Source organism: Sander lucioperca, chromosome 5, assembly GCF_008315115.2.
Source record: "Sander lucioperca isolate FBNREF2018 chromosome 5, SLUC_FBN_1.2, whole genome shotgun sequence".
NCBI lineage: Eukaryota > Metazoa > Chordata > Actinopteri > Perciformes > Percidae > Sander > Sander lucioperca.
The window spans coordinates 36,252,342-36,279,363 of record NC_050177.1 but is presented as its reverse complement, the minus strand read 5'-3'; the positions used below and the strand labels follow the sequence as shown (position 1 = coordinate 36,279,363).

General features: G+C 39.4%; 2 protein-coding genes across 2 annotated transcripts in view; both read right to left on the bottom strand.

Annotated features, from left to right (window-relative positions):
* Positions 1 to 4,646: 4,646 nt before the first annotated feature.
* Positions 4,647 to 23,313, bottom strand: LOC116039004 (alpha-2-macroglobulin-like). Its single transcript, XM_031283759.2, has 37 exons — positions 23,087 to 23,313; positions 22,273 to 22,360; positions 21,942 to 22,122; positions 21,520 to 21,676; positions 20,994 to 21,046; positions 20,555 to 20,575; positions 19,587 to 19,752; positions 19,418 to 19,502; positions 19,162 to 19,312; positions 18,768 to 18,885; positions 18,536 to 18,645; positions 18,267 to 18,434; positions 17,815 to 18,042; positions 17,010 to 17,073; positions 16,772 to 16,917; positions 15,836 to 15,985; positions 15,265 to 15,411; positions 15,078 to 15,165; positions 14,803 to 14,947; positions 14,117 to 14,342; positions 12,934 to 13,060; positions 12,681 to 12,802; positions 12,535 to 12,586; positions 12,091 to 12,174; positions 11,620 to 11,796; positions 11,121 to 11,196; positions 10,775 to 10,931; positions 9,688 to 9,762; positions 7,987 to 8,161; positions 7,705 to 7,892; positions 6,901 to 7,113; positions 6,653 to 6,771; positions 6,341 to 6,431; positions 6,186 to 6,254; positions 5,997 to 6,102; positions 5,781 to 5,822; positions 4,647 to 4,821 (listed from the first exon to the last, which is right to left on the bottom strand). Exons 2-37 carry the CDS (start codon positions 22,356 to 22,358, stop codon positions 4,817 to 4,819), a joined length of 4,368 nt encoding a protein of 1,455 aa, XP_031139619.2. The 5' UTR covers positions 22,359 to 22,360; positions 23,087 to 23,313; the 3' UTR covers positions 4,647 to 4,816.
* Positions 23,314 to 26,136: 2,823 nt separating this feature from the next.
* The window catches only part of LOC116039002 (alpha-2-macroglobulin-like), a 160,627-nt gene continuing 159,741 nt past the window's right edge, over positions 26,137 to 27,022 (bottom strand). The window contains exon 36 of the mRNA XM_036001714.1: positions 26,137 to 26,311. Within this exon, the coding sequence (XP_035857607.1) occupies positions 26,307 to 26,311 (5 nt within the window). The 3' untranslated portion in view covers positions 26,137 to 26,306. The remainder of the gene's footprint in view (positions 26,312 to 27,022) is intronic.

Sequence of the window (27,022 nt, the reverse complement as noted above, 5' to 3'; positions counted from 1 at the left end):
CTGTTTCACATCTTGACTCAACAGTCAACCGATTTTACAAATAACAAATCTCAACAGATCTTAACAATTTAAAAAACAAGCTCATTTTTTTTGTTTTCCCTCAAGTAGTGTTTCAGCTACTGCACTCATGCATTCTTTGACAACCCCTCCATCTGTAAATGGCTTTTTGTGTTTACCCAAAATCCAAGAAACTGAGGGAACACTCAAGAGCACGTTGTTGGGCAGTGAATGTGTGGCTCAGGATCCTGGTGGACTGGTCATATTGGCCTCTGAGACTACTTATTTTCTGTGATCTCAATTCAGATTTGAGTGGGTATGTTTGTTCAAAACCTTTATGTTTTGTCTCATAATGGCGTTTCACATTGCCACTTTTTATAAGTGCCACGGTTTCTGCACATATGAGACACACTGGTTTAGTGCTGCCATTGGGAAGTATGAACAGAAATGAGTCTGTCCATTCTGGATTAAATGCTCCGTTTTCACTGTCCACTTTTCTTTTTTTGGAGAGTGCCATTTAACCCTTATTTTTCTCTGTTACCCTTTCTCCGTCTCACTCATCTGTTTCGCTCCCTTTGTCCGTCTCACTCATCTGTATCTCTCCCTTTCACCGTCTCACTCGTCTGTATCTCTCCCTTCGTCTGTTTCGCTCCCTTTCTCCGTCTCATTCGTCTGTATCTCTCTCTTTCTCCGTCTCACTCGTCTGTATCTCTCTCTTTCTCCGTCTCACTCGTCTGTATCTCTCTCTTTCTCCGTCTCACTCGTCTGTTTCGCTCCCTTTCACCGTCTCACTCGTCTGTATCTCTCCCTTCGTCTGTTTCGCTCCCTTTCTCCGTCTCATTCGTCTGTATCTCTCTCTTTCTCCGTCTCACTCGTCTGTATCTCTCTCTTTCTCCGTCTCACTCGTCTGTTTCGCTCCCTTTCTCCGTCTCACTCGTCTGTTTCGCTCCCTTTCTCTTCTCCGTCTCACTCGTCTGTATCTCTCCCTTTCTCCGTCTCATTCGTCTGTTTTTGCTCCCTTTGTTTTCTACATGTATCGTTATCTTTTTAATCCGACTTTCTTTTCCTGTGTAGCTTCTAACTCTCATCTGTCTGCACTGTAGAGTCCCTATGTTTCCCGCCCGGAATGCAAAGACTTCATTGGCTGAGTGGTATCACGTGGGATGGCTTAACTCACATGCAATTGGTCTGTGCGTTTCCTCATCCACTAAACCACTACCGTAAAGACTACAAAAGCTGCGCATATTAAAATAGAAGCGTCCCGTCAGGTTTTAATTCATAATCTTTTGTTTTGGTCCGGGTCCGTATGGGACGGCTTCTAGGTCCGGATCCGGACCGCGGTCCGCCTGTTAGTGACCTATGGTGTAGGAGAATATTAATGCAATTTATCAGACATTTACACTGAATGTGACACAAAGTGTACTGCTTCACAGGCGTATGAACTATATGCTATTTAGGTTTTGTGTTTAAATATTGTTCAGTTTGTTATGAATTACTCATTGTTTTGACAAGGTTAATTAAAGCTATTTAACAACCTGCAAGTGTCAGCTCTGCTAAATTTAATTGTTCAGGATTTTGTTTAAGGTTACTGAACATGAAAAACCTATTTGCCTTGATTAGGGTTTTAGTTTGTTACAAATATGCAAACATATACAAACATTGCTTTAATAATCTGTATTGTATTGCTCTGAAAAACTACGATTTAAGAAACATCAGACATACTTATGTCTTATGTATATGAATATATGTCAGCAGACATTACATGCACCTATTCATGTAAGCAGAGAAAACAGTAGTGTGTTCTCTCTTCTATCACTTGGATTATGCAGGTGATGGTGCAGAACGGAGGTGTAGTCCTTGTAGATTTCTGGCACTTTGAGGACCGACGGATCCAGCATCTCTCACTGATGCCTTTGTATGGTTATAGTCTGCTTTTTATTATGCTAAAAGACCCTGACTACCCAGACATTTTGACATGTTATGGTAGGGAAAGCAGGTGTAACTAATAACATTAATGATGGCTGCATTCAATTCAGCTGATAAAGTTCAGGGCCCTGGTATTTTGCAAACTGGCTCACTGGAATGGAACAGAGACTTGGTAACACCTGCATTTATTTGAATTTATTACTGTATTACTTATCTTTTGTAATTATACATATATTAATTATCTTTCTTTATCTTATTTGCACATTTTACTTAATTTTATTTTTAATGTATATATTACCTATAATTTTATCTTTGTTTATATTTCTTATCTTTTATATTATACTTGTGGGTCGGAGAGAAATGTATTTTTAATTGCTCTATGTCTGGCACATTTTGCAGAAATGACAATCAAGTTGACTGGACTTGACTGTGTGCTTGCTGCTATGACAATTTAAAATATTTGCTGTGAAAAAGGATCCACGCCACGGACCTTATTTTGAAACTTGTATTTGTGTTTCTTTGTAACAATGCAATATTTACAAAAGGCCATTATCGGAGAGTAATGCTGATTGTTGAAGGGCATAAAACAGAAGTGGTAATAAAATACTACAGCAGACAGAACAATGATGGCTGATGAAACACAATAAACAACTTTTACTAATTACTCAACACATTTTGTGTGTGATCAATACATTGTCCAAGAGACAGACTAATGTGCATTAACCTAAGTCTGTTTGGGTGATATTAGATCAGACTGATTAGATACCATGGGTGACTTTTACCCTTTAACTTTTACTGAATGCAAACAGTAGCATACATCTGTAAATCTTTGAAGAACCTTTCCTCAACTTAAACATCTGCATTAAAAATAATTCAATGTCTCTCTATAGTTGACCCCAACTAATAATTTATCAGAAAAACATTAAAAATAATGTTTTTCCTGTTTGGAGTGAAGAGGGTGATGAGAAAACAAGAAAGCTGCACCACTTACAGGAAATCAAACTCAATCAACAGGAAATTGAGTAAGAAAAAAACAAGGTAAAATAAATTGTAAAGATTAGAATTTGATTTAACTTCAAATTTATGACGTAGAATGACATAAGAGAGAGCAAATTGGAGAGAGTGTAAAGCAAAACCACACCAGATTTTATCACCATGGAGGAGTGTAGCCTCTCTCAAACATATCACACTGAACATGGACAGGCAGGGGTACAGTTGAGATTCCATCTGTCACATTTAGCCTGACCTGGCTCTTACAAACTTCTTCAGCTAGGACACCAGGGTCTGACAGAATTCCGTGAAATGAACACGGCCCCTTAACTCAAAATCTGTGGCAATGTCACGGAATCGCCGAAAATTCCGTGACGGGCCCACGGAAGAATTCCGTGAAATTAACTTCTCGGTGCCATTGTTGCTCTTAATGCTACGTCATCTTCTCATTGACTTTACTTTGACATTGTTTTCCATGGTGGCCACACACAATTTTCACACATTCCGTCCCACCACCACGTAATGCGGTGTTAACAGTTCGTGATCATTTCACAGAATTCTGTGAAATCAGGTTGTACTGCACTGGATTCTGTGCACTAGAGCTCTAGTGGTTGTGTGTCATCCTGGGTGGACTTCTCAGATATTTTGTCATTAGCACGTAAAATACTATTGTCTACAAAGTTTTGATTAGTTTCATTACTAGTTATTGCTTGTTGGCTGCCTGCTGTTTGAGTCTGCTTTGTCAATGTGAGAGTTAATCTTACAGTTTTGATCCTGGGTTTTAAAGTGAAAACTAAAGTGGATACTCACTAGTAGTGAATGATTGATCCTTAGTTTGTCAGCAGAGTCTATGATGAGCTTGCAGATGTCCTGTTTTCTAATTTGATCACTGAAGGACACTCTGTCCAGTTAGAGATACTGCAGGTAAGTACCATCACAGCAGTGGTTGCCCTCTTCATTCTCAAACATGGGGACTTTTTAGACATCAATAAGTACATTAATGATCAACACGTCCTTGTTTTCTCAGCTGTGAAACAACTTTTCATTTTGACTTTAACTCAGATAATTTCTCTTTTTCCTCATAAAGGTAAAGGCAAAATGATTCCTAGTAATTAAACATTCAGTGACCTGCTGATCTCAGGTTCCCCTGGTTTTATTCTTAGTTTGGACCGGTCCATGTTCCAGTTTTGAGGGAGCCAATTAATCCAAACAACCTATTTCTTGGAGCAGACCCGTGATATACAGTAGCATCAACTTATCCAGCAAATAAATCAAAATCCTTCCATTGAAGTTGTAATTCTGGTCACCTGGATAGCTTTAAGTCTAATTTCAGTCAAAACTGAGATAAAAGTAGAGCAAAGATTGCATTTAACCCAATTTACACTAATGTTGCCTGCGTCTGCTTGTGTGAATAGTGAATTGTTTGCCAACATGTTCATAAACTAATAGTCAGTCTAGTGTTGCCAGCTTACCAAGTGGTCAGAAAAATATGAATGCTAAACTGAATGTCCAACTGCTTTAGGAGATGGGATTTGTAGATTCTCCAAGAGTCTGATATAGTTTATATATTATCTAAATTATCTAAAGAACACTTTTTGCTTTTGTGACTGCATTTCCACACTAAGCTGAGCCGCACAACTTCTGGTCTTTGGATAAAAGACATACCATAAATACACAGCAGAAAGATTAAACAGTGGAAAAAGTTCAACAAAAGACCAGTTTCAAGCGGGACATTAACGTCACATTATTTAATTGTCCATTATGCATGTATTTCACTTCAGACACAGTAGTTACACAGCTGTAAGGGGTTGTGGCAGAATACTAACAAGGAAATACAAACAGACGTGGTGTTAAGTACATAATATGCATCTTCTGGACGACTCGAGGACTGACCACACGCTCTTCAAGCTGCAAAAGAAATAATGAAAAATAAAAATTCATTGCGAAGACTTAAGCCGGTTCATACCAAAGATTTGCAACATTCTGAATCCTGACAGTTTACACCAATGCTACTATACGAGACAGTGTATCCTCTTCATAGCAACGACTCTGTAGACCTACTTCATTTGAACTTCCAGCTTTTTTTGTAGCTGGATATAATTTGTAGCATATGAATGATAGTTAATTTCCAGTAAAAAAACAAGAAGGTCAGAATTTGTTTGCATTTTTTTCCTAATTTTTTATTATTTGATAGAGCATCTGAAGAATGGCATGAAATGGGGGGAGATAGAAGTGATGACATGCAGCAAATAGGCCACTGGTTGGATTTGAACGCCGGCCGCTGCCAAGGACTCAGCCTACATGGGGCGCACGCTCTACCGGCTGAGCTAGAGTTTAGGGGAGTTGGTGTCACCTCTAATCAGCCAAACATTAACCATCGAGACAGCGTGTCACCAGGGGAACGGATGATGATAACTGCTTCTACAGCTCATAGATATACAGCGTATGTTTCCTTAGTAACACTATTCTCTTGATAAGGGAAAAGAGGGCAGATGTAACAGTTGAGCAAAAATAAAAGTATCCCCCTACTCTGCCATTTTCGACCAGCTAACAGTTTGTAACTGTCTTGACCAGCTGACTTCGCTACGAGCTAATTGGCTGTTCAAACAGGCGACGTGCCTTACGTTCTAAAACCAGCCAATGGCGACTTGACAAGCTGAGTCGCAGGCGACACCATCAGACTGCTGCAACGTTCTAAAATGTTTTTTCCTCGTTGCAAATATTTGGTGCGAGCTTTACAGTCTACACTAGTTGTATGCTTCATTTGGTTATAGGTTACAAAATTGGCACTTTTACAATCTCTTAAACAATTCCAATTTACATCTACATACGTCATAGTGCTTCTGTATGTTATTATAGTTTGTTACCTGCCACACAAGGGTGGATGTATTCTGTATCAGACTGGTCACCTTAAGGGAAAAAAAGTAGAAAGTGAGTCAAACTTGCATCATGTGTTCAATAGCCCATAATATTTAACATACTATAAATGACTATTCTGATAACTGTTCAGGTTGTTGTACAGCTACCACGGAGCAGTGTGTGCTGTGACTTCTGTGAATGAGGTTTAGAGAGGACTGATTTACTTGGCTGGTAGTAGTCGTAGATCTTGACCACGGCTGGCTTCAGGTTCTCCACTTGGTGCTCCTGTATGAGCTTTAGGCTGTGGTTGATGCCTGTGTCCTTCGGTAACTGTTGGAAGAAAAACAGACAACATGATCAGTAACAAATCTGGAGAGAATCAGCTCTCGTTTGTCACTTTAAAGCCCTCTCACCTCCCGTATGTACACCAGAACATGATCCTCCTTTTGTTCAACACGATCCACCAGCAGGGCACCTTTGAGCTGTGAGGAGACATTAATCAGCTGTTATCATGACAACAACAACTGATACAAATACTACTCAGTTTAAAGTTACTGTAATCACTCACCATGTTCAAAGACTCTGGGTCTGGGACAAATCCAGAGAGCATTTTGATATCCAGGATAACCATGTTTGTACTGGACTCTTTTCCACTATATCTGTAATGCAAGTACCATAAAAATATGATGTCAATCTGGTGCTTTGGAAGGCTCCATTTACCGTTTGAGCCGAGTTTTAGCTACCAAGTTACATAAACATTAACATTCCTCCCCTGTCCATCCACCAACAGTTCCATAGTTCAAGTTGGTAGATGCAGAGGATTGTTTGCCAAAAACTTCAGTATTTGTCCATGTCGTGGATCTGCTTGTTGATTACTTACAGGGACGTTAGGGTCAGACTGAGTTTGGGTCTTTTGCTGGTGCAGTCGGCCTCTGGTTTGACCTCAACACTGAGAGTGGTAACATCAGCAGGAGTTGGGATGTTATAGACAAGAGAAATCTAAACAAGGAAAGTAATTAATATTCATAAAAAGTGAACAAGAATCTCAAGAATCTTTTTGCTGAAGTTGGTTCAAATGTACAGTATGAAGCATCAGGATTGGTGGTTTATGTACATCAAACCACTGACCTGTATTGCAGCACATGCAGTGCCCTTCACCTCCAGGCTGTACTTTCCTGTCACGTCCTGCAGCTGCTTCTCCTGGTAGAGCAGTTTGTTGTTCTGATTCACATCAAACATCAGCTGGCCACTGGGAGACTGGACCGTCACTGTGCTTGAACCCTTTAGACTGAACACCAGAGTGGAGTAGAGAGCCAGAGCCTGAAGAGCCACCACGGTGTCCTAACACACACAAAAGAAAATACCTAATACTTGTGCTTAAATTTATACAAAAGTAAATGTTCTTTTGTTTACACCTGTAGCAGCTTTCATATGTAGGAGTTCAATTTCAGGTCTCCAATTGTTGATTTTCATACAGAAATCAATTAAGAAAATTACCATTTAAAAATAGTATGCACATTTAGTTTTATTTGTAGTTAATGGGATAAAACAATGCTGTTCTTGATATGGTATAATTGTCACTACTCGTATCGGGCAATGTTGCGGTCCTGTGAGAACTATGTCTAAATAATGAGTTTCAATTAAAAAAGCTTTTTTTTCCTTTTTTTTTTTTAAGTGGAGAGAAATGCTCCTATACTTAATAAGCCAAAGAAAGAAACATTGAAGCAGAAAAATGCATTGTCAAACATGAAAACAGGGCTGTTTTTCCTTTGTGCCATGCCATTGTTCACGGGATAACGGACTGTCAGACAAATGGGCTTTAGGTCACAGCTAAGCCATACAATTTTAAATAACTTTGTTCATCTTATTTGTCCCAGAAAAGATTACTGTGCATTTGACTTCAAGTCCAGCTTAACCCTGTCTGGGCTGTACCTGTGTGGAGGAGAATCCTCCATAATAGTTCTGCTGGCTAGTCAGCCATCTAACGATGCGGCTGGCGTAGCCCAGGTCTTCAACAGTCGGAGAGGCACTGAGTTTAGCCAGCAGCACATAGGAGCTGATCTCCACAGACAGAGAGGCTGACGTTTCTGTTGCTGTCTGAGACCAGTGGAGGAAACCTCCTAAAAAACAGCCATCCACAAAGAGAAACAGGCACAGGGTAAGCTTCGTCACAGTAATGAAGCCAGAATGATTTCCTGTAGGAGGAAGACTCACCTTCTTGTAAACCAACAGCGTCTAGGTGCTTCAGTAGGTGAGCACGGGTCTCCATGTCTCGTGCCAGGGTGAAGACGTACGCCAGCAGAGCTGTGGTGTAGGTGTTGCTGAGGTCACTGATGGACTTCTTGAGGCAAGACAAACTAGCATTCACAGGTCCATGAACCGCAGGATCCTAGAACAGATTAAAAGAATACATTGTCTTTCGCTGCTGAGTTTCTGTCCCCAGAGTCAGAACTAAACAGGGGGAAGCAGCATTCAGTTTTAATGCTCCACATATCTGGAACAAAATCCCAGAAAACTGCAGGTCTGCCGCAACTGTTCTTTTAAAGCAAGGCTGACGACCCCTTTTTGATGCTGCCTCTTTAAATAATTGTTCACTTCTTATACTGCACTGTAACTGCTATTGTTGTATTTTACATTTATATTTTTAAGTGTTACTGAAGTTGCATTGTTGAAAATTGGAACTGTATGACAATGAGCAATAAGAAATAAAAGACCAGTGAGACTACTTATTAAGTTCTCCTTTGGGGCGCCTGGTTAGCTCACCTGGTAGAGCAGGCACCCATATAGAGAGGTTTACTCTTCGACATTTCTGCCAATAGACCCCCCCCTACAGCCTACACACTGGTCCATTAAAAACTGTAAAAAAAAAAGTTAGTGTTTCCAACTACGGTTCACAGAATCTTTAGTGCTATGACAAATATTTAAATACTACAATGCATCTTACGTACATATTAGGGCTGTCAAACGATTCATTTTTTAAATCGCAATTAATTGCCAAATTTCTATAGTTAATCACGATTAAATTGCATGTTTTAATCAATTATTTTGCATTTCAGAACTGTTTAAGTACATATTAACATTGGACAGCCATTCTTACCAGTGTATCTTGATTGGGAATCAAATGAATGCAAAGAAAGTTACTTTTTTAACTTTACTTTAATATTTGTAATTCATTTACTGTAAAGAAAAATGTGTGAATCTGTCATTATTGCACAATTCCTACAAGTACCTAACTGAGATGTAACACTTTGCTTATACAGTACAATCAAAATGGTCCAAAAACCAGTTGCCACAGCACGACATTTGTAACCTATGGTTTTCTAATAATGAATGTAACAATTCTCCTGGACAGAAAAGGGGGTGGACAAGGTCCCAAATGACAAAAACAGTCAAAAAAATGAAACAGTCCTAAAACCATATGCTGATATACATAGTCAATATAGTGTGCAGTAACTTCTAAATAATTTTCATTACTCACTGACGTCCAGTGTTAATGAGAATCTCCGCGTCATACAGGCAGTGTATGCGTGAAACTACCGTCCCCCTCGACAACTTTTTAAAAAGTAAACTTTCCATTCAGAATCTTATTGGCATCCATTTCGGAGTCTCACCCTCGCCATCCACTCAAAACATAACGTTAGCCTACTACTCTTTGGCCGGCTCGCAAGCCCAAACAAGTGTGCGCGACGTGACCGTTTCGTTTCCGGTCTAGCTAGATCCGGCGTGATGTTAGTTTTTCTAACGTTAGTTGTTGCAACAGCATGTGGAAAAAAAACTACAAAGTTTGCTTGGCCAAAAAGAACATTAATCTCCCGATAAAAAAAAAGAAAAGACGCTGTTAAAATGGGTTTGCGTTAACGCGTTCAACTGACAGCACTAGTACATATACATTCATATTACAAATAATCAACTCACATCTATGTACATATTCATTTCCAAGAAGGCAGCAGTGATGTAGGCACTGAGAGTAACTTCATCAGACACACCACCCTGTAAAGAGGAAGCATAAGTAATTAGTGATCTAGTCTGACTCACTGGATGCAGAATGTAGGCCTGTCATTGGCTGTGTATTTTAAACAGTATTCTTCCCTTTTGCCATCTCCACTATCAATTTTAGCCAAAGCCAGTCTATTTCCCCCATAGCCAGAGGCAATGGGCAAAATTCTGGGCCTGGTAAAAAAGGCCCTCTATTGGCCCCTCCCTGCATCCACAACTGTTCATTCTAGCATCTTTTGGGCCGCCCTCACGCGAGGGCTCTGGGTACTTAGTCCCCTTCCCTTTGGTTAGTATTAGGATTCCCTGGTTGATATAATGGAGTCCTAATAGATTTATCAGACCACCTCCACCATAATTCAAACCATAAACTCTCAGCTCAACCTCACAAGACAAATGATCAGATTTACATGTAGGTATGAGACTCGATTCAAAGACAAGTCACTTTTGGATAGAAATCCTTTCAATACATAAGGGGCTAAAATGTGGTGGAGTTTACTAGATGTGACACTTTTGGAAAAAAAAAAAACTTTATAAAATAAAGGGTAAATGGATTTAGTATATATGCACAATTTGTATATTAAAAATACTGTACATTTGTATATAGACAGATCACTGGACCGCCCCACTCAAGTAGACTTAAGCATTTGTGAAACAGGACATCGCCACCATTTCCAAATGCGCGTCAGTCGGAAAATGCAAATACATTTGTGAGTCCCACAGGGCTCTCGCATGCATGAGTCACAATTATGGCATTTGTTTTGATGAGTGAAACCTGTTGAAATTAATCTAAGAGAATTATCCCATATTGCAAATTGTTGTTGGTCACAAATTTCGTGAAGTGGGCCCCAGTCTGCATTTCTTACTACTGAGACATGAATGAAAGTCCTGATGGTGCATTTCCATTTAACTACAGCAAAAGCATCATTTAGTAAAATTAACATACTGACCTTCTTTAGTTTCAGTGGTCATTGGTATACAAACTCTAGTAAAGAGGGACTTTAATTACCTTCATTATGTTGTGGAAGAGCTTTCCTGACTGTTCAAAACAGCCATTTTTTCGTTGTTTACTTTTCAGCCAAGTCACGGACGCTTCAATGTTCGCTGGGTCAATGTAGATGAAAGACTGGGCTTTGGAAAAAGATCTCAGCACAAATGCTGTCAGCCTGAGGATAATAAAATAAAAACGTTACACAGAAAAAAAAAAAAAGACAAGAGGAAGCACTTATGATCCGTTTAATGGCTCACGATAATCATCTACTCTACAAGTATAAACTGTATGTCATAGTAAATGTTGCACATGTCAATATATAATTAATTATTCTTTGTGGATGATTGACCAGTAATGTTCTCACCAAGTGTTCCCTGGTCCTGCTCCAAATGTGCTGTAAGCACCGTCCTTATCTTTGTAATTTAGCTGTCTCTGGTAGCCTGTATAACAAAAGAAACACGTTTTATAGGGAATTTACAGATTTGATTTCTGATAAGCTCATGATTTTAGGTGAATTTGTTTAAAACAGCTCTGTAAGTGTGAATGTACAGATTTAAAAAACAAAGCAAAAAACCCCAACATTTTATGCCTTTACTGGACAGCTGACAGTAAAAAGATGACAGGAAATTAGGGGAGAGAAAGAAGGAATGACATGCACCAAGGTTGCCCTGGTGGCCTAGAAGTTATGGTGTTGTGGGGGCCTGTTGTCAGCACCATAACCCAGAGGCCAGCAGGGTGCTCCTGATCTGTAGTCTCTAATATGAATGACGAGCACTGTCAAGCGATTATGCACGCTGCTTATTATATTTTGTGCAACTAGCACCAGAATGTAGCAGACGCTACCAAAATAAACGGAGACTCACCACTGGTCAGGAAGTTGGTAGCCTTTTCCCTGATGGCTGGGGTCAGCTGCTGTGTGTTTCTCAGGTACTCGAGGATGTAGATGTTTGGGGCAAGGAGCGCCATGTTCTGCTCACCACATCCATACGGCATCTGCAGCAGCCCATCCAGGTTCTTCAGAGCCCGGCCCAGAATGTCACCTGCCCAAAAACACGGAATCACTGAGACCGAACACGTAACTAACCTGACCTTTACTTTCTACTGGGGCTTGAAAGACAAACTGTATGTTCTTATACCACCTTTTGTTAATCCCGACAGAAAATATTATAATATGTTGAAGGTATAAATGCACTTTGTATTTTGACTTTACATTGTTCAATTGACTCATTTTCATTCTAACCACAGATTTTTATTTTTGATGGAAGCCTGTTCCCTTCCTAGAATTTTCTTGGTTAAAGCAACTCTCAATTAAAATGAATTTTCTATTAATTTACCAAGGACTGATACTGAAGCACGGGCAGATCCATCAATCACGTTCTCAGGGAGTTGTATGTTCATTTCATCTGTCAAAGCTTTCCCTGTGAACAGAGAGAGACAGAACAAACACTCAGCACTAAACCAAAGATGTCTTTTAGATTAAACGGACAGTTAGTGGATCATGTATTGAAACATGTTAGACTGGATTAAGAAAAATAAAAACCATAAGAATGGAGGGTTCTTTCATTAGGTTGATAAAAATGTATTTAATTACAGTAAATCTAACACCTGTGCTAACCTTGACAAATCTGCCATAATCGCACTGAAACTAAGTGCTATCTGCAAGTAGTGAAGGTCTCCATTACATGTTTTTAACATGCCATCTACTCAACTTCTCCTAACTTCCCGTATTTGTCTTTTCACATGTTTGATGGGCCAGGCCTGGTGTAAACCGTACTGACCTTTTGGGCAGAGCAGCCAGTTGTAGGTCTTTGTCATCTCAGTTCCCTCAGCCTGAGAGGGAAAGAAATTATGCGAGTTACAGAGTTTCCATTTGGTTAATGGATAAAAATGTTCTCCCTTTATCATCTTGTTTTAAGTTACCAACCTTTACTATGAGAGGTCGTGTGACCACGTCAATTCGTCCCCTTTCAGGCACGCTCACAACCTCATTGTCACATGAAATTTGGGATGTCACGGCCTCAGCACTCACTGACACATTTACAACTCCTAAAAAGAACAAAAAGTTTGAAACTTGATTCAGAACAACATTTTGTCACTAAGGTGGATCTCACCGATTTAACAGATCAAAAAGGGCTCCTCCACCTCGGCAGCTTTGTGGATAAAAGCTTGACTCTCACCTAAGACTGAGGGGGCCATGGTCCAGCTGAGGATCTTGCGCTCACTGCCACACAGACAGGATGTGTACTGGTCACCAGAGAGGGGGGTGAGGGTGTAATCTAAGGAGGGGGTTGGAGTCACAGTGACCTGTTCAAGAGAGAGAGAAGAATATATTTTAAAACTGGAGATTTATGGCAAATGCAAAAAAACTGTTCAAACTGCAGCAAAAGGATGCAGCATTTAACCTTTCCCCGGTACATCTTGCAAATGTTGTTGTTCCAAATAAAAAGGAGACATCTTATTATCGAGCAGTTTGAAGACTGACTTAAGAAAAAAAAAAAAATAGGATTATTCCAAATATTTACTTGAAACTTGGTGAGTGAGTTGACAGGACCGGCTGGAGAGGTGGGTGAAGTTAAACAGCAATCAATTACAGGTTTCAATGTTTTAAAAAGGTGCCTTTGATTCCACATTGAAAAGGGAGTGGGTAAAATCTAATACAATCATAATAATTTTATTTATATAGCACTTTTAATCTGGAAAGCACTTTGTGCTTAATGCTTAAAGATTTACAGGATATGAATTCAGAATCAGAAACCAATGTAAGTCCATCTACACCGCCCCCCCCCCACCCCCCTGAACGAACAGGGCTTTAGAAATCAGTTCAATCAATTATAGTAGCAAAAAGAGGAAATACGCAGTGTTGCGAGAATGGAAGAGAAGACCTAGTTAAGTGTAAGCCATCTCATAAAAATTAGTTTTAAGGAGGCGTTTAAAAGCTGCTGTGGAGTCAGCCGATCTCACACTGAGAGGAAGGCTTCTCCAAAGCCGAAAACGCACGGTCACCCTTTTCAGTCTGGTTGGTGGAGTAGCTAAACAATTTAGATCAGCTGATTGTACGGGCTCGGCTGGGCTATAAGGGGTTAAAAACTCTTTAATGTAATCTGGGGCAAGACCATGGTGATCTTGTATGTAATTACAAATTTTAAAAATGTATTAAAATGTATTAATGGGCAACTAGTGCAGTGATGCAATCTGTTTGAGAAAAAACCGTTGTCTTTAGTTTCAACTCATTAAATCTAACACAATAAAGGTGGGGAAAATGGCAAACATGACACCTGCTAGACATCAGCATGTTACCATAGCAGGAATGTTAGCATGCTAACATTAGTATTTATAGGTCATGAAAAAAAAAAAAATTACCATGATGCAGCTGGTCAGGTAGTTGAAGGTGGTTGCCTTCAGTTCAAAGTGCTCCCCCCGGATGATGGAGTAGGGCAGGCTGAGCTCCAGGAAGAAGGGCTGGAAGACGGTGATGTTTTTACGTGGAGCCAAGCCGAAACCCTGAGGAGACAGACAGAAAGCCTCCGTCTCCCAGGTGGTGATGGTGTCCGGGACAGTGAGGGACACATCCTTCGTTCCAGACTCTCTGGATCAGAAGATACACAGATGCATACGGTGAACTTGAACATACTCGCATGAGTCAGATTAGTCAAAAAACAACTATGAGTAGATTACTAATGTGTAGACTTAATTGCAGTAACACCACCACATTGTAGTTACTGTTACCTAAAAAGAATGTGGAAATGTGAAATTGTTTCATATGCTGCATCCTTGAGATCTCAGAAACTCACTAAATGCAGTTATACTGGGTTTAGTGTGTACTCTAGCCCAAAAAGACCATTCCCCATACACAATTTTAAAAGAAAATTGTAAATCTGTAAAATGACATACATTATGCTAAAATAAAGGAGCAGTGCCAGTAAATTACTTTCATGCCATTCACGTGTGGAGGGAGACAGCAGGAAGTCCGAGAGAGACTCGGGTGCACACACAAATGCCCTCAAACACACATAGGACCATCAAAACCCTCTGTGGCAAAAACTAACCCAACTTCTACCAGGTCCCATATCCAGGTCTCAGGGAAGAAAGTGCGGACTGTCACTAATGGTGAAATATCAGGAGATGGCATATTAGGAGCCCCAGCAGCTTCAGGGACAGGGAAACCGGCTACCATTACTTCTTTCCTTATGGCTATGGTAGGAAAAAAGTAGAACATATTCCATTAGGTAAAAACCAAAGCAATGACACACTGACCTGTTTTAATGAGTAAGTAAATATTCAGCATGCATCACTTGATGGAGCAAAAAAAAAATAAAGTCACCATAGCCCTGGTAGTATTCGTTTCCTTTGTATTTGAGGCATGAAGGCACTCTGATATCCATGTTCGTTGCCATCTTCATCCCTACATTCTAGATAATCCAACAACAAACAGGCATCACTGAAAAGTTGATAAATGTGCAACAATAATTTATTAGTATATTTTGTACAGTCATTTGTGCAGGAAGTACCTGGAAAACTGTATAAGCATCAGCTGTTCCATCACCATGGGGGTATGGCAAAACATATTTTCTCGGTCTCAGAGGCAAACACTCTACACTATCTTCAATGTCATATGGAATATACGACAATTTTGTGACAGGCAACAATTGAAATATCTGAAAAGAAAGGTTTGGTTCAAAGTTATAAACTGACAATGTTTGATGTTCTATGAAGATCTGACAATTGGGAAACTCTTGGACACTAAGGCCTACTCTTATATCTTGAAACGTGGATGTAAAGTATATTTGTCAAATCATTACCTTTATCCATAAAGCAGACTCTTACAGAGGGCTACACCTCACATATGTGATCATAATCTTATACTTTAACATTTTCATAACAGCATGCTTACAACTGGGTAAAAAGAACAAAATCACCATTGAGCTGAATTGCACAGTTGATAACAATGTACAACTGGTAGAGCGAGAAAAGGAAGAAAGATTAACCATGATAGATAACAGCTGAGTAAAAATGTGCAAAAGATTATGCAGAGGTAACAAATTATGTATGCATATAGTTTTGGTTGATTCCAGTAGTTACCTTGTCTGCATCCAGAGTCTTCCCTGGCTCCTTGATGAGGACGCTCTGGTCAACAGCACTCACACCACACAGAGATTCTGGCTGGGCGGTAACCTGCATGATGGTCTCCTCTCCTGGGACAGCCGAGGTCGGACAAAACTCCAGCGACACCTGACACAATCGGAAAAGACACCGAGAGTGCACCATCTGGACTTTAGTGGTAGATGAGAACCTGGGATCTTTTCAACCTGACACAATCGTGCATTTTTTTTCTCCCAGATTGATTTTTAAAATCAGAAGTCCTGTTCTTAAAAGATATTTTTAAAAATTGTATTCAATAGTGATAGTAAGAAATTGGGGACAGACAGAGGGAATGACATGCAGCAAAGGGCCACAGGTCGACTTAACCCAGAAAGCTACCAAGGACTCAGCCAACATGGGGCACATACTCTACTGGGTGAGCTGGAGGTCGGCCGCATTCGCTGCTCTGCTAAGGTTGGTGCTTCCTTTCGAGGAGTAACAGAGTCAGAGCCTAGAGGCCAAAAATCAATGCTGCATTTATTAAACTTTCACATAAACCATTCCACCTAAATTGGCTGGCATGACATCAGACAAGGGAAATGCTTGATGCATAAATAATCTTGTGTTAGTATAACTAGCCAAGACTGCATATGGATTATACCACCCTACCCATGCAATAGAGTCAGAAAAGGTTGTCCGTCATGACAGAAAATAGACGTGGCCCCAACATGTAGGAGGTTAATGTAATTCATTTCAATGGGATACTTAAAAATTGCTCCAAAAAATGTCTTCCATAGATAACCGGCTTTTTTCCCCCTCAAGAAAAGGCTACATGCTGTATTGAGGTTTTGTAACAACCAACAAACACTTTGATTCTGCACCTAAAATCTGACAAGAACAGCCTTTGCCACATGTCTTCGTTCTTCTCAGGCTGACCTTTTGACTGAAGCATTTTTCAGTAGAGAAGTCAGCGCTGTTGGCGATCACAGTCTCACTGGGGAGGATGGCGTAAGCCACAACCTGGACGTCTGGTGCCATGTCTGGAGACACCGTCAGCTTAAAGGACACCTCGCCCTCATTCACTGAAACATGAACAACAATCATCACTGACATGACTCCATAGATCAATAGATGCTAATTCAAAAGATCATTTAAGACAAGTCATTTTGCTCACCCAATTTATTTTTGACTTTGACCCGTTCAACTCCTTGTAAAACAATGGCTCCTCTTGATAAGACCTGGGAAATTTGAAAGAATGAAAAAAGAATGAGTAATGCAACATCACATGTCTGCTGTGAGGTTCTGTCATGTGATTAAGTACATAGCTGAATATGTTTATATGGTTCATGTCAAAAAGTTTTCCATTTAAGTCAGTTGAAAAAGGAGGAGTTATTCAAAGGCAACATCAACATATCCAGAGCAGGATATTTAATAAGATACTCAGTAAAATGTAACAACATGTTACCTTGCATAAGTCAGCATTGGTTGGGGGCTGAAGACTACAAGTTTCAACATGATAAAAGTCTGGGGGTGTGGAACCCATCAGCTACATTAGCCACTACTAGCATGACACACCCGAATGTCCGACCACTTTCAGTGGTTGAGTTGCATTACGCATCGAATTTGATCCTTTTCCCTAAACGGTCCTTTGTGATTCTCCAGTGGCTTAATCGCACAGACTGGATATTTAGCTTGACTTGCTCAGTTTTTAATATTTGGATGAAGGTAGTGGAAACTCACATCTGGAATTTCTTTTGCAGATTTCTTTTACAGCGTTTCCAGTACAGTGCTTGCAACGGTAAACAGGGTTGGCCCTAATGTTAGCTGTCAAACTCCATTTCTCAATGTTGTCAATGCTTAAATGTTAACATGTAGCACAACATCTCCTGGGTAGTGATGTAAAGCTTGTTTTAAAAACATCTTCCCCATGTCCATGTCTCTGGAAGTGGTGAGAGGAAAATAGTTCACCAACCACTCACCAGATACATCACATCCATAAAGCCCTGGGCCTCTCCAACTACGGTGTACTGGATGGAGATGTCTTCTTCTTTGTCACAGGAAAGTGGTTCATCCTTCTTCTTCACGTCCAGGAAGCTGACTGTTTTAGTATCAGGAGAAGAAAGTGTGGCCAAAGACACTGTGTGATCTTTAGAATCATAGTATGGCGTTCTGTAAGGAGGGTAGCCCAGTGTCGGTGTGTCGCTAACCTAGAGAGCAGAGAAAAAGAAAAACCCACTATAAATGAGATCATGGCAGATGAAGTAGAAGAAAGCTTCAGTTTTTACAGCCATAACAATTTTTTAGGTATAGACAGATTGTCAATATGCTGCAACTGACTAAGGTGCCATATTGGAACGAACCATTTGATTTGGACTGCGTTATCAGCTTCATGATAAATGTTGGGTTACAGATTGTAGTTTCTACTTCTTACTTGTAAGTGGATGTCCCCTTTAAAGTCAGCTGTGCTGAATGAGAAAGTGGCGACACCATCACTGTCCGTTGTGAGATTCTGTAACCAACGTGCTGACCACCTTTCACCCTCAAACAGGAACACCGGCATGTCAGGAATGGGTGTATTATTGTAATAAACTGCTTTAACCTGTTGGAAGCACAACAACGTTTTAACACCGAGAATGCACACTGCTTCAGTTGGACTGTGTCCAGAATCACATTGAAGAAGTGAAGACCAAATGCACTTACTTTTCCTTCCACATTTGATCCTTTGCTATAAATCTTGGGAGTGTCAGTGAAAGACAGCTTTCCAACAACATATGAAATCACAGTAGTCTTCTCTTGGGAGCGTGAAATACCTGTACAAGAAGTCTTCATGTTACAATGTGTACGCCATATTGTTTCAATACATGGCATAGTAATTTTGTTATTATAGGCCTACTAACTCTAAAATATAAGTACAATATATGTTCTGACTTGCCTGTCCCCTCCTCTTCCATATTTGCACTGAGTTGCAGTACATCTCGCAGCACCTTTTGGTCAATTTTTGTGAAAGTTGACATTGTGAAGATGAAAGTGGCACAGCCTCTCTTATCCGTCTAGAAAGCACAATAAAAGATAAAAAGAAAGTGAAGGACATTTCAAACTTTCCACACGTCCTCACCATTACTTCCTAAAAAACTTTTAACTGTCAAATCTTGTCTAACTACTATCTCATTGTATAAAAATGAACTTTTACACTCCTCAATTTGTACATTAGACTGACAAGACAGATGACAATATGTAGTTTTAAATGTGCACAGTGTACATTATGTAGGAGGATATGTAAGGTCTATGCACCTTGCATCATGAGACTGTCACCATAGCTACTGTACCTGCTTTGTCTCCTCGTAGCAAGGCATCGGGATTTCAGGGATTCCCTCTGGATGTTCACGGGTGATTACAAGGGGTATACCAACATAAGCATCTAAAGGTCGGCACACCTTAAAGTCAACACTGCCTGGCACAGGCTGTCCGTATGTATACCTAATAAATAGAAAGAAAAAAAAAAGCCATTAAAAAGAAACCATTCCCTAAACTGGACCCATTTTAGATTATTTAAGAGTAATGAGCGAAATAGCTTTTACTTACGTTGCACATACTTCAGCCTTGATTTCTTCCCGATTAATACTTACTTCATCAGATGCATTTATTTGTAGGTCAAATTTAGGCAAAACTGGGGACAAAGGGATTATTAGCATTTTCGCTTCATTTAACAGATTAAAATGGATGGTAATAAAAAAAAAAAAAACTAACTTACCGTATTTTTCCACCTTGAAGCTGTGTTGTATTTTATCTAACCCAATCGACACAGTAACTTGGTAGGCTCCTTCACGGGCCTCAGAGTTCAAGGCGTAAGAAAGCTGCAATATCTTACTATTGGATGTTTCATTCAGCCACTGTCCAATCCTGTTGCTGTTAGAATCCTGTTAAGTGAAGTACATGGGAAGAACATGTGACAATAGGAAACTCATGAATACAGGAAGAGCGGCATTTCTTCTTCAACAAGATGGCAGATAAAACTGGGCCATGGTGTAAAGTTGTACAAATAGGAAAAATATAAAAACGTGACACATACACACAAGTGTACTGGTAGGCTAATATCATTGCCCATTAACAGATATATTGGTCTTAGTGTATAATGGGCGTTTGTACAGAATTTGCTGCAAAAGTAGATAAATATTTGTCTTATTTCCTTTTTAAAGCAAGTTTTATGTAGTATGACAAATCCATCTTAACTTTTGGTCCACTTACATCTTGGAGTTTGTGCAATGCAAAAAAAACCAAAAAACTCCCATCTACTGATGAACATTAGAGGCTGTTAATATCTCAAAAAAATTCTCATAAATGGAGCTTGAGTTAAGATTTTTGTCAAACACTTAACAGATTGAGAAAATGCAGCATGTAAAACAAGAATTTTGGTGTCCAAGGTCAAGCATGAATTCTTACACTTTACGTCATCGTTCAAGTTGTAAAATAGGCCTCCACACAACGCACTGTGTGTTTGTCACATTTGACATCAGAATCAGTGAAACATTCCATAAAGCTCGGGCCTGACAGCTTATTGGTCACTTCATGTTTTTAGGAGATTAACATGCTGAACTTTTATAGCCTAATAAGTCAACTGGAGCGTTTTGCTTTAAGGCATTTGTATTAGAAAACTTAATAAAAAAAAAAGTAACTTTCAGTTTAATATACCCAGTATGTTAAAGTGTGGATGTTACTTACCTCAATTTCGATTATATTGTACTGTAAAGAAAAAGAAAAATTTGTTAGGACAACCTGCTTTGTATTCCTCTGATCACACCGTCATGATTTAAAGACTTAAGCTCTTATATTTATTCTGATTTATAGTTTCTGGAGAAAAGAAATAGTTATATTGTAATCTTTAGTATAGATGGCACTAGTATTTCCAATTAAATGGGATAATGTGTGAAAAAATGTTGCAAAATGAGAAACATGTGTTGAATGGATTTATTACTGGGTCAGCAACCTTCAAAGCAGCTTGGTAGTTTACCTAAAGGGGCTGTGGTTGTACTATTGACCCAGAGCTTCACCAGGAGCTCATATTCTGGTTCAATCAAAACTAAAACCTGCACCATTATCAAACCATATCACTGATACGGTTTATGAAAGAGACTTAAGGAAAGACCGTTCAAACACTCACCAGCTGATTGACAGGTCTTAACTTGGTATCCAGTGTGATGACTCTGAAATGCACTGAGAGACATGCAGAGAGATTACATGAAGCCTTTACAGCTCTTCTACAGCAGTGTTAAACATCCTAACGGGCCAGTGATTGGTCTTCTGTTGACGGTTATAAAAAACAAATTGATAGTTTACTATTGGTCTTCCCTCTGTTGTCTGATTACTTACAATTTGTGCAGTTCTATGGCAGTGGTAAAATGTCCCAATAGGGAAACCTCACTGTCAGCTCAGTCTGCGTAATTGGCTATTAACATTTAGGACTCTGGACACAGCCTTGGATTTCAATAAAGCGGTGAATAGTTTTGCACAGAGACGGACGGACACGCACGCGCAAAGAGGAAACTTGTCTATACAGTATATGGTACCATATTGTGTACCACATCATAGACCTTTGATTTGATGCACAATAACACAACGTGGCAAATAAAAATAAAAAAGAGCAAATAACCAACAAATCAAGTAAAAACCCATCAGCTCAAAATTACCCGTTTGTCCTGGGAGGTAGATTGGTTTATCTGTTTGGATGAATGTCATTGGTCGATAGACTTTGATCTTAACTTTTCGGACTTCTTTAGAGTAGAATGTGTTGCCTCGTACCTCCACCACAAAGTTCTGCACCACTTCATCCTGCACTAAAGGAACCTGTGACAGAAAGATATTTTATAGACACCGAGAGCCATTACATCCCATTAAAAAATGATTTATGAAGATTTAACTTGAGCTGTTGTAACTTAAACGCTTAAAAATCACGTATTACAACAGCAGTTTACACAATTCATTATTCATATTGTGTGCTTCTCTTTACTAATCTGTGTATGACTTATGAAATCCCATCAATGTTTTCCAACTCAATTTTTAAAACATTTTGTGGAAATGAGCAAAAATCAAAATCAGGAAAGCTGCTGACCTTAAATTCAGTGCAGGTATGAAATTCTTTACTAGACGACTTCTTCAGAAGGATTGTATTCTTCTCTTGGGACATCAGAGTGACGCTCATTTCCAGAGTCTCGCTGGGCTGCAGGAGACTCGCACAGAATTTGGTCTCAGCTCCAGATTCAAGAATTGCAGGAATGGCTACCATGTACTGCCTACAGCCACAGACACACATACAGTACATATCTCACTGGATCTGACATGGAAATAACCCCAACCAAGAATATGCAGCATATAATCCTTAACCATGATCAATTCATTCAACCACAGGCTATTATTATTTTTTAACTGTACAGGTAACTTACGGTCCTGCCACCGCTTGGCCCACGCACATCCAGCTCAAGAAGACACACAGTTTCCATGTCCACATCTGAATCCCAGGACGACCCATGACTGAATGAGATGATCCTGAGTCAGCATCTGTTTAATAGTCTGATAGAGAATCCCACCCCCACATCCCCTCTATTTGATTTGAAGGTAACCCATTCAATCATTTATAGACTTCATGTTGTGGTGTGTAATGAAGTCCAGAAAGTTTGTCATTCCAACTGTAATAATGTAACTATGAAAAATATTTTTTTACTGAATCAGTCTGCGGTTTGCGGATTTAATTTAAATGTCGGTTAATGAAATATACAACCATCGCGCAATACATTTAAATGTATAAAAATGTACATGAGGGCCAATTCGGGGTGGATTTTGACTCTTTCACAATCCCGCAATTGCGTCCATCCATCGAGTGTGTGACTCTGATTTCGCCAGTCGTCATTCACTTTCCCTTACAGCTTTTGTTCTTCGTTTAATTTACTTCTTTTCTGTGATGGCCCTGCCCCAGTAGGCAGCCATTTTTCAGTTGATCCAGTTGTGCTTCATGTATCGCGGATTTAAGAGCTAACTAAAAGGCCTAACGCTGGTCAGGTTAACTTGGGAAATTGGAATAAAAGAATGCAACATTTTGAAACTCTTCCATTTGCTTATAAGGCTACAACTGAACCCGAGTTTTCGATATCTCCCCCCGCCGCAAAACTGTAACAAAATCCCCAAAAGTGAAAAAGTTAATTAACTGAAAGACACGTGTAGCAGCGCCAGGTTTCAATTCCAGCTCAGTGTAAGTCTTACCTCTTTCAGACCACCTACCAGGGCTCGGCTAGCTGAGTTGTCTGATCGGGGTTCACTGCTCCTTTTGGAAATTCAAACCAAGCCAGTCTACATCTGTATATATCCCTGGTCATGACAATTCAGATCACCTGCGTCCACCCAGGAGCAATCAAACAATTACCTTAAGTGCTAGAAATGGGTGGGTCTTACACGTCATATTCAGTGAACAGCTAACATCACATAGGCCTTCTCCAGACCTGTCCGTCTTTATATCAGCAGAACTAATAGGCCTTTGTTTTGTAGCTGTCATTGTACAGTAGGGAGAGATAAAGCTTTCATGATAGTTTCACAGTGATTACGTTCTAAAGCACAAATAAATAACAAACACTTCCCAGATGATTTGTGCAGACCCTATCCCTATGGAGTTATTTTTGTTTCTTTATAACCAAACGAAAGTTTGTCTTTTGCTATGACAATTTAAAATATTTGCTGTGAAAAAGGATCCACGCCACGGACCTTATTTTGAAACTTGTATTTGTGTTTCTTTGTAACACTGCAATATTTACAAAAGGCCATTATCGGAGAGTAATGCTGATTGTTGAAGGGCATAAAATAGAAGTGGTAATAAAATACTACAGCAGACAGAACAATGATGGCTGATGAAACACTCAAGAAACAACTTTTACTAATTACTCAACACATCAACCATACACCACCAACTGTTGATGATTTGAGTCACGTTTTGTGTGTGATCAATACATTGTCCAAGAGACAGACTAATGTGCATTAACCTAAGTCTGTTTAGGTGAGATACCATGGGTGACCTTTACCCTTTAACTTTTACTGAATGCAAACTCTGTAAACCACAGAAATACAGTAGCATATATCTGTAAATCTTTGAAGAACCTTTCCTCAACTTAAACATCTGCGTTCAAATAATTCAATGTCTCTCTATAGTTGACCCCAACTAATAATAATTTGTCAGAAAAATAATGAGTGAGGTTTTTCCTGTTTGGAGTGAAGAGGGTGATGACGAGAAAACAAGAAAGCCGCACCACTTACAGGAAATCAAACTCAATCAACAGGAAATTGAGTAAGAAAAAAACATAGAATGTAAAGTAAATTAATTGTAAAGATTAGAATTTGATTTAACTTCAAATGTATGATGTAGAATGACGTAAGAGAGAGCAAAACTCAGAACCTGTTGGAGAGAGTGTAAAGCAAAACCACACCAGATTTTGTCACCATGGAGGAGTGTAGCCTCTCTCATAAACATATCACACTGAACATGGACAGGCAGGGGCACAGTTGACATTCAATTTCTGTCACATTTAGCCTGACCTGGCTCTTACAAACTTCTTCAGCTGGGACACCAGGGTCTGTGCACTGGAGCCCTCTAGTGGTTGTGTGTCATCCTGGGTGGAATTCAGATATTTTGTCATCAGCACGTAAAATACTATTGTCTACAAAGTAAAGTTTTGATTTAAATTTCAGGTACTTTGACTCACGTGTTGGTTGCCTGCTGTCTGAGTCTGATTTGTCAATATGAGGGTTAATTTTGCAGTTTTGAAACTGTTGTGTGGGGTTTAAAGTAAAAACCAAAGTGGATACTCAGTAATAGAGAATGACTGATCCTTAGTTTGTCAGCAGAGTCTATGATGAGCTTGCAAATGTCCTGTTTGCTAATTTGATCACTGAAGGCCACTCTGTCCAGTTAGAGATACTGCAGGTAAGTACCATCACAGCAGTGGTTGCCCTCTTCATTCTCAAACATGGGGACTTTTTAGACATCAATAAGTACATTAATGATGTTGAAATCCATCACAAGAAGTGCAAGCTCAGCTATGTATCTGCACTAATGTAATGTAATAAATAGCACCCCTTATTGAACTCTTACATGACAGTCGCTTCCTGAATAACACTGCAGCTGGTATTGATAAACCTATGTATTGTTGTTCAAATGTAAGGTCTAATTACTTGACTTAATACAAAAACTTAATATTGGCAATATAAAACTATTAATATGAAACACACTTTCCTTGTTTTCTCAGCTGTGAAACAACTTTTCATTTTGACTTTAACTCAAAGATAATTTCCCTCTTCTTCCTCATAAAGGTAAAGGCAAAATGATTCCTAGTAATTAAACATTCAGTGACCTGCTGATCTCAGGTTCCCCTGGTTTTATTCTTAGTTTGGACCGGTCCATGTTCCAGTTTTGAGGGAGCCAATTAATCCAAACAACCTATTTCTTGGAGCAGACCCGTGATATACAGTAGCATCAACTTATCCAGCAAACAAATCAAATCATTCCATTAAAGTTGTAATTCTGGTCACCTGGATAGCTTTAAGTCTAATTTCAGTCAAAACTGAGCTAAAAGTAGAGTGAATATTGCATTTTTCAGGTGAACCAAATGTACGCTAATGTTGCCTGCGTCTGCTTGTGTGAATAGGGAATTGTTTGCCAACATGTTCATAAACTAATAATGTCAGTCTTGTGTTGGCAGCTTATTTGCTACCCCCAAGTGGTCAGAAAAATATGAATACATGCAGGTTTAACACAAATATACACAAGCAGACATTGAATACACAATCCTTAAATGTATGGTTTATTTAAAATGTGACTGGGAACACGTCTTCAAGCTGCAACTGAAGAAAAATAAGTCACTTTAAGATTAACAGTCTTCTCAAAATACTTGAGCTGTATTGTATGCGTCTGTAGGTTAAGATGTACGGACTGAGACTTTTTTTAGCTGCAGCACAAGGGTCATTTATCTCAGCCTGTTCACCTGAGTTGGTGAGGGTTTACATACATATTATAAAAACAATATATTTGCTAAACTTTGATTTCCAACTACTTTAGGAGATGGGATTTGTAGATTTTCCAAGAGTCTGATATAGTTTATATATTATCTAAATTATCTAAAGAACACTTTTTGCTTTTGTGACTGCATTTCCACACTAAGCTGAGCTGCACAACTTCTGGTCTTTGGATAAAACACATACCATAAATACACAGCAGAAAGATTAAACAGTGGAAAAAGTTCAACAAAAGACCAGTTTCAAGCAGGACATTAACGTCACATTATTTAATTGTCCATTATGCATGTATTTCACTTCAGACACAGTAGTTACACAGCTGTCAGGGGTTGTGGCAGAATACTAACAAGGAAATACAAACAGACATGGTGTTAAGTACATAATATGTATCTTCTGGACGACTCGAGGACTGACCACACGCTCTTCAAGCTGCAACAGAAATAATGAAAAATAAATTTCATTGCGAAGACTTAAGCCGGTTCATACCAAAGATTTGCAACATTCTGACACCTGACAGTTTACACCAATGCTACTATACGAGACAGTGTATCCTCTTCATAGCAACGACTCTCTGTAGACATACTTCCATTTGAACTTTTTTTTTTTTGTAGCTGGATATAATTTGTAGCATATGAATGAGGATAGTTAATAATTTCCAGTAGTGATGAATTGGCAAAAAAAAAAAAAAGGCTGTGCAGAAACACTCTGTTGGTCCATTCTTATATACAGTCTATGGTTGTAACCAGTGACAGTGACAGTAAACAGATAACGTGGTTAACCTTTATTTTTGTGTCGGATATTCATAAAACATTCTCCGAAAAGCTCTAACACGGCCGGGGAGCAAAAAAATGTTTTGCAGGATGGTAGCGGAAGACTCACGAATATTCATTAGGGAACTCATCTCTGAATGGCTAGTACTCGTTGCCTGCTCTGGTTGGGTTGGTTAGGTTTAGGCAAGAGGAGTGGGATTGGTTATGGTTAGGGTAAGAATGTTAGGGCGAGCCAATCAGGGATGAGTCTTACCCTACCACCCTACAAAAGAAAATTGGCGGCGGGGAGGTCAAGTGTAGCTTTAGGTGAGGATACTAGACGCCTACCAGAGCTGCAGCCAAGTATCTATTGGCTGCAGTGCTTGAATGT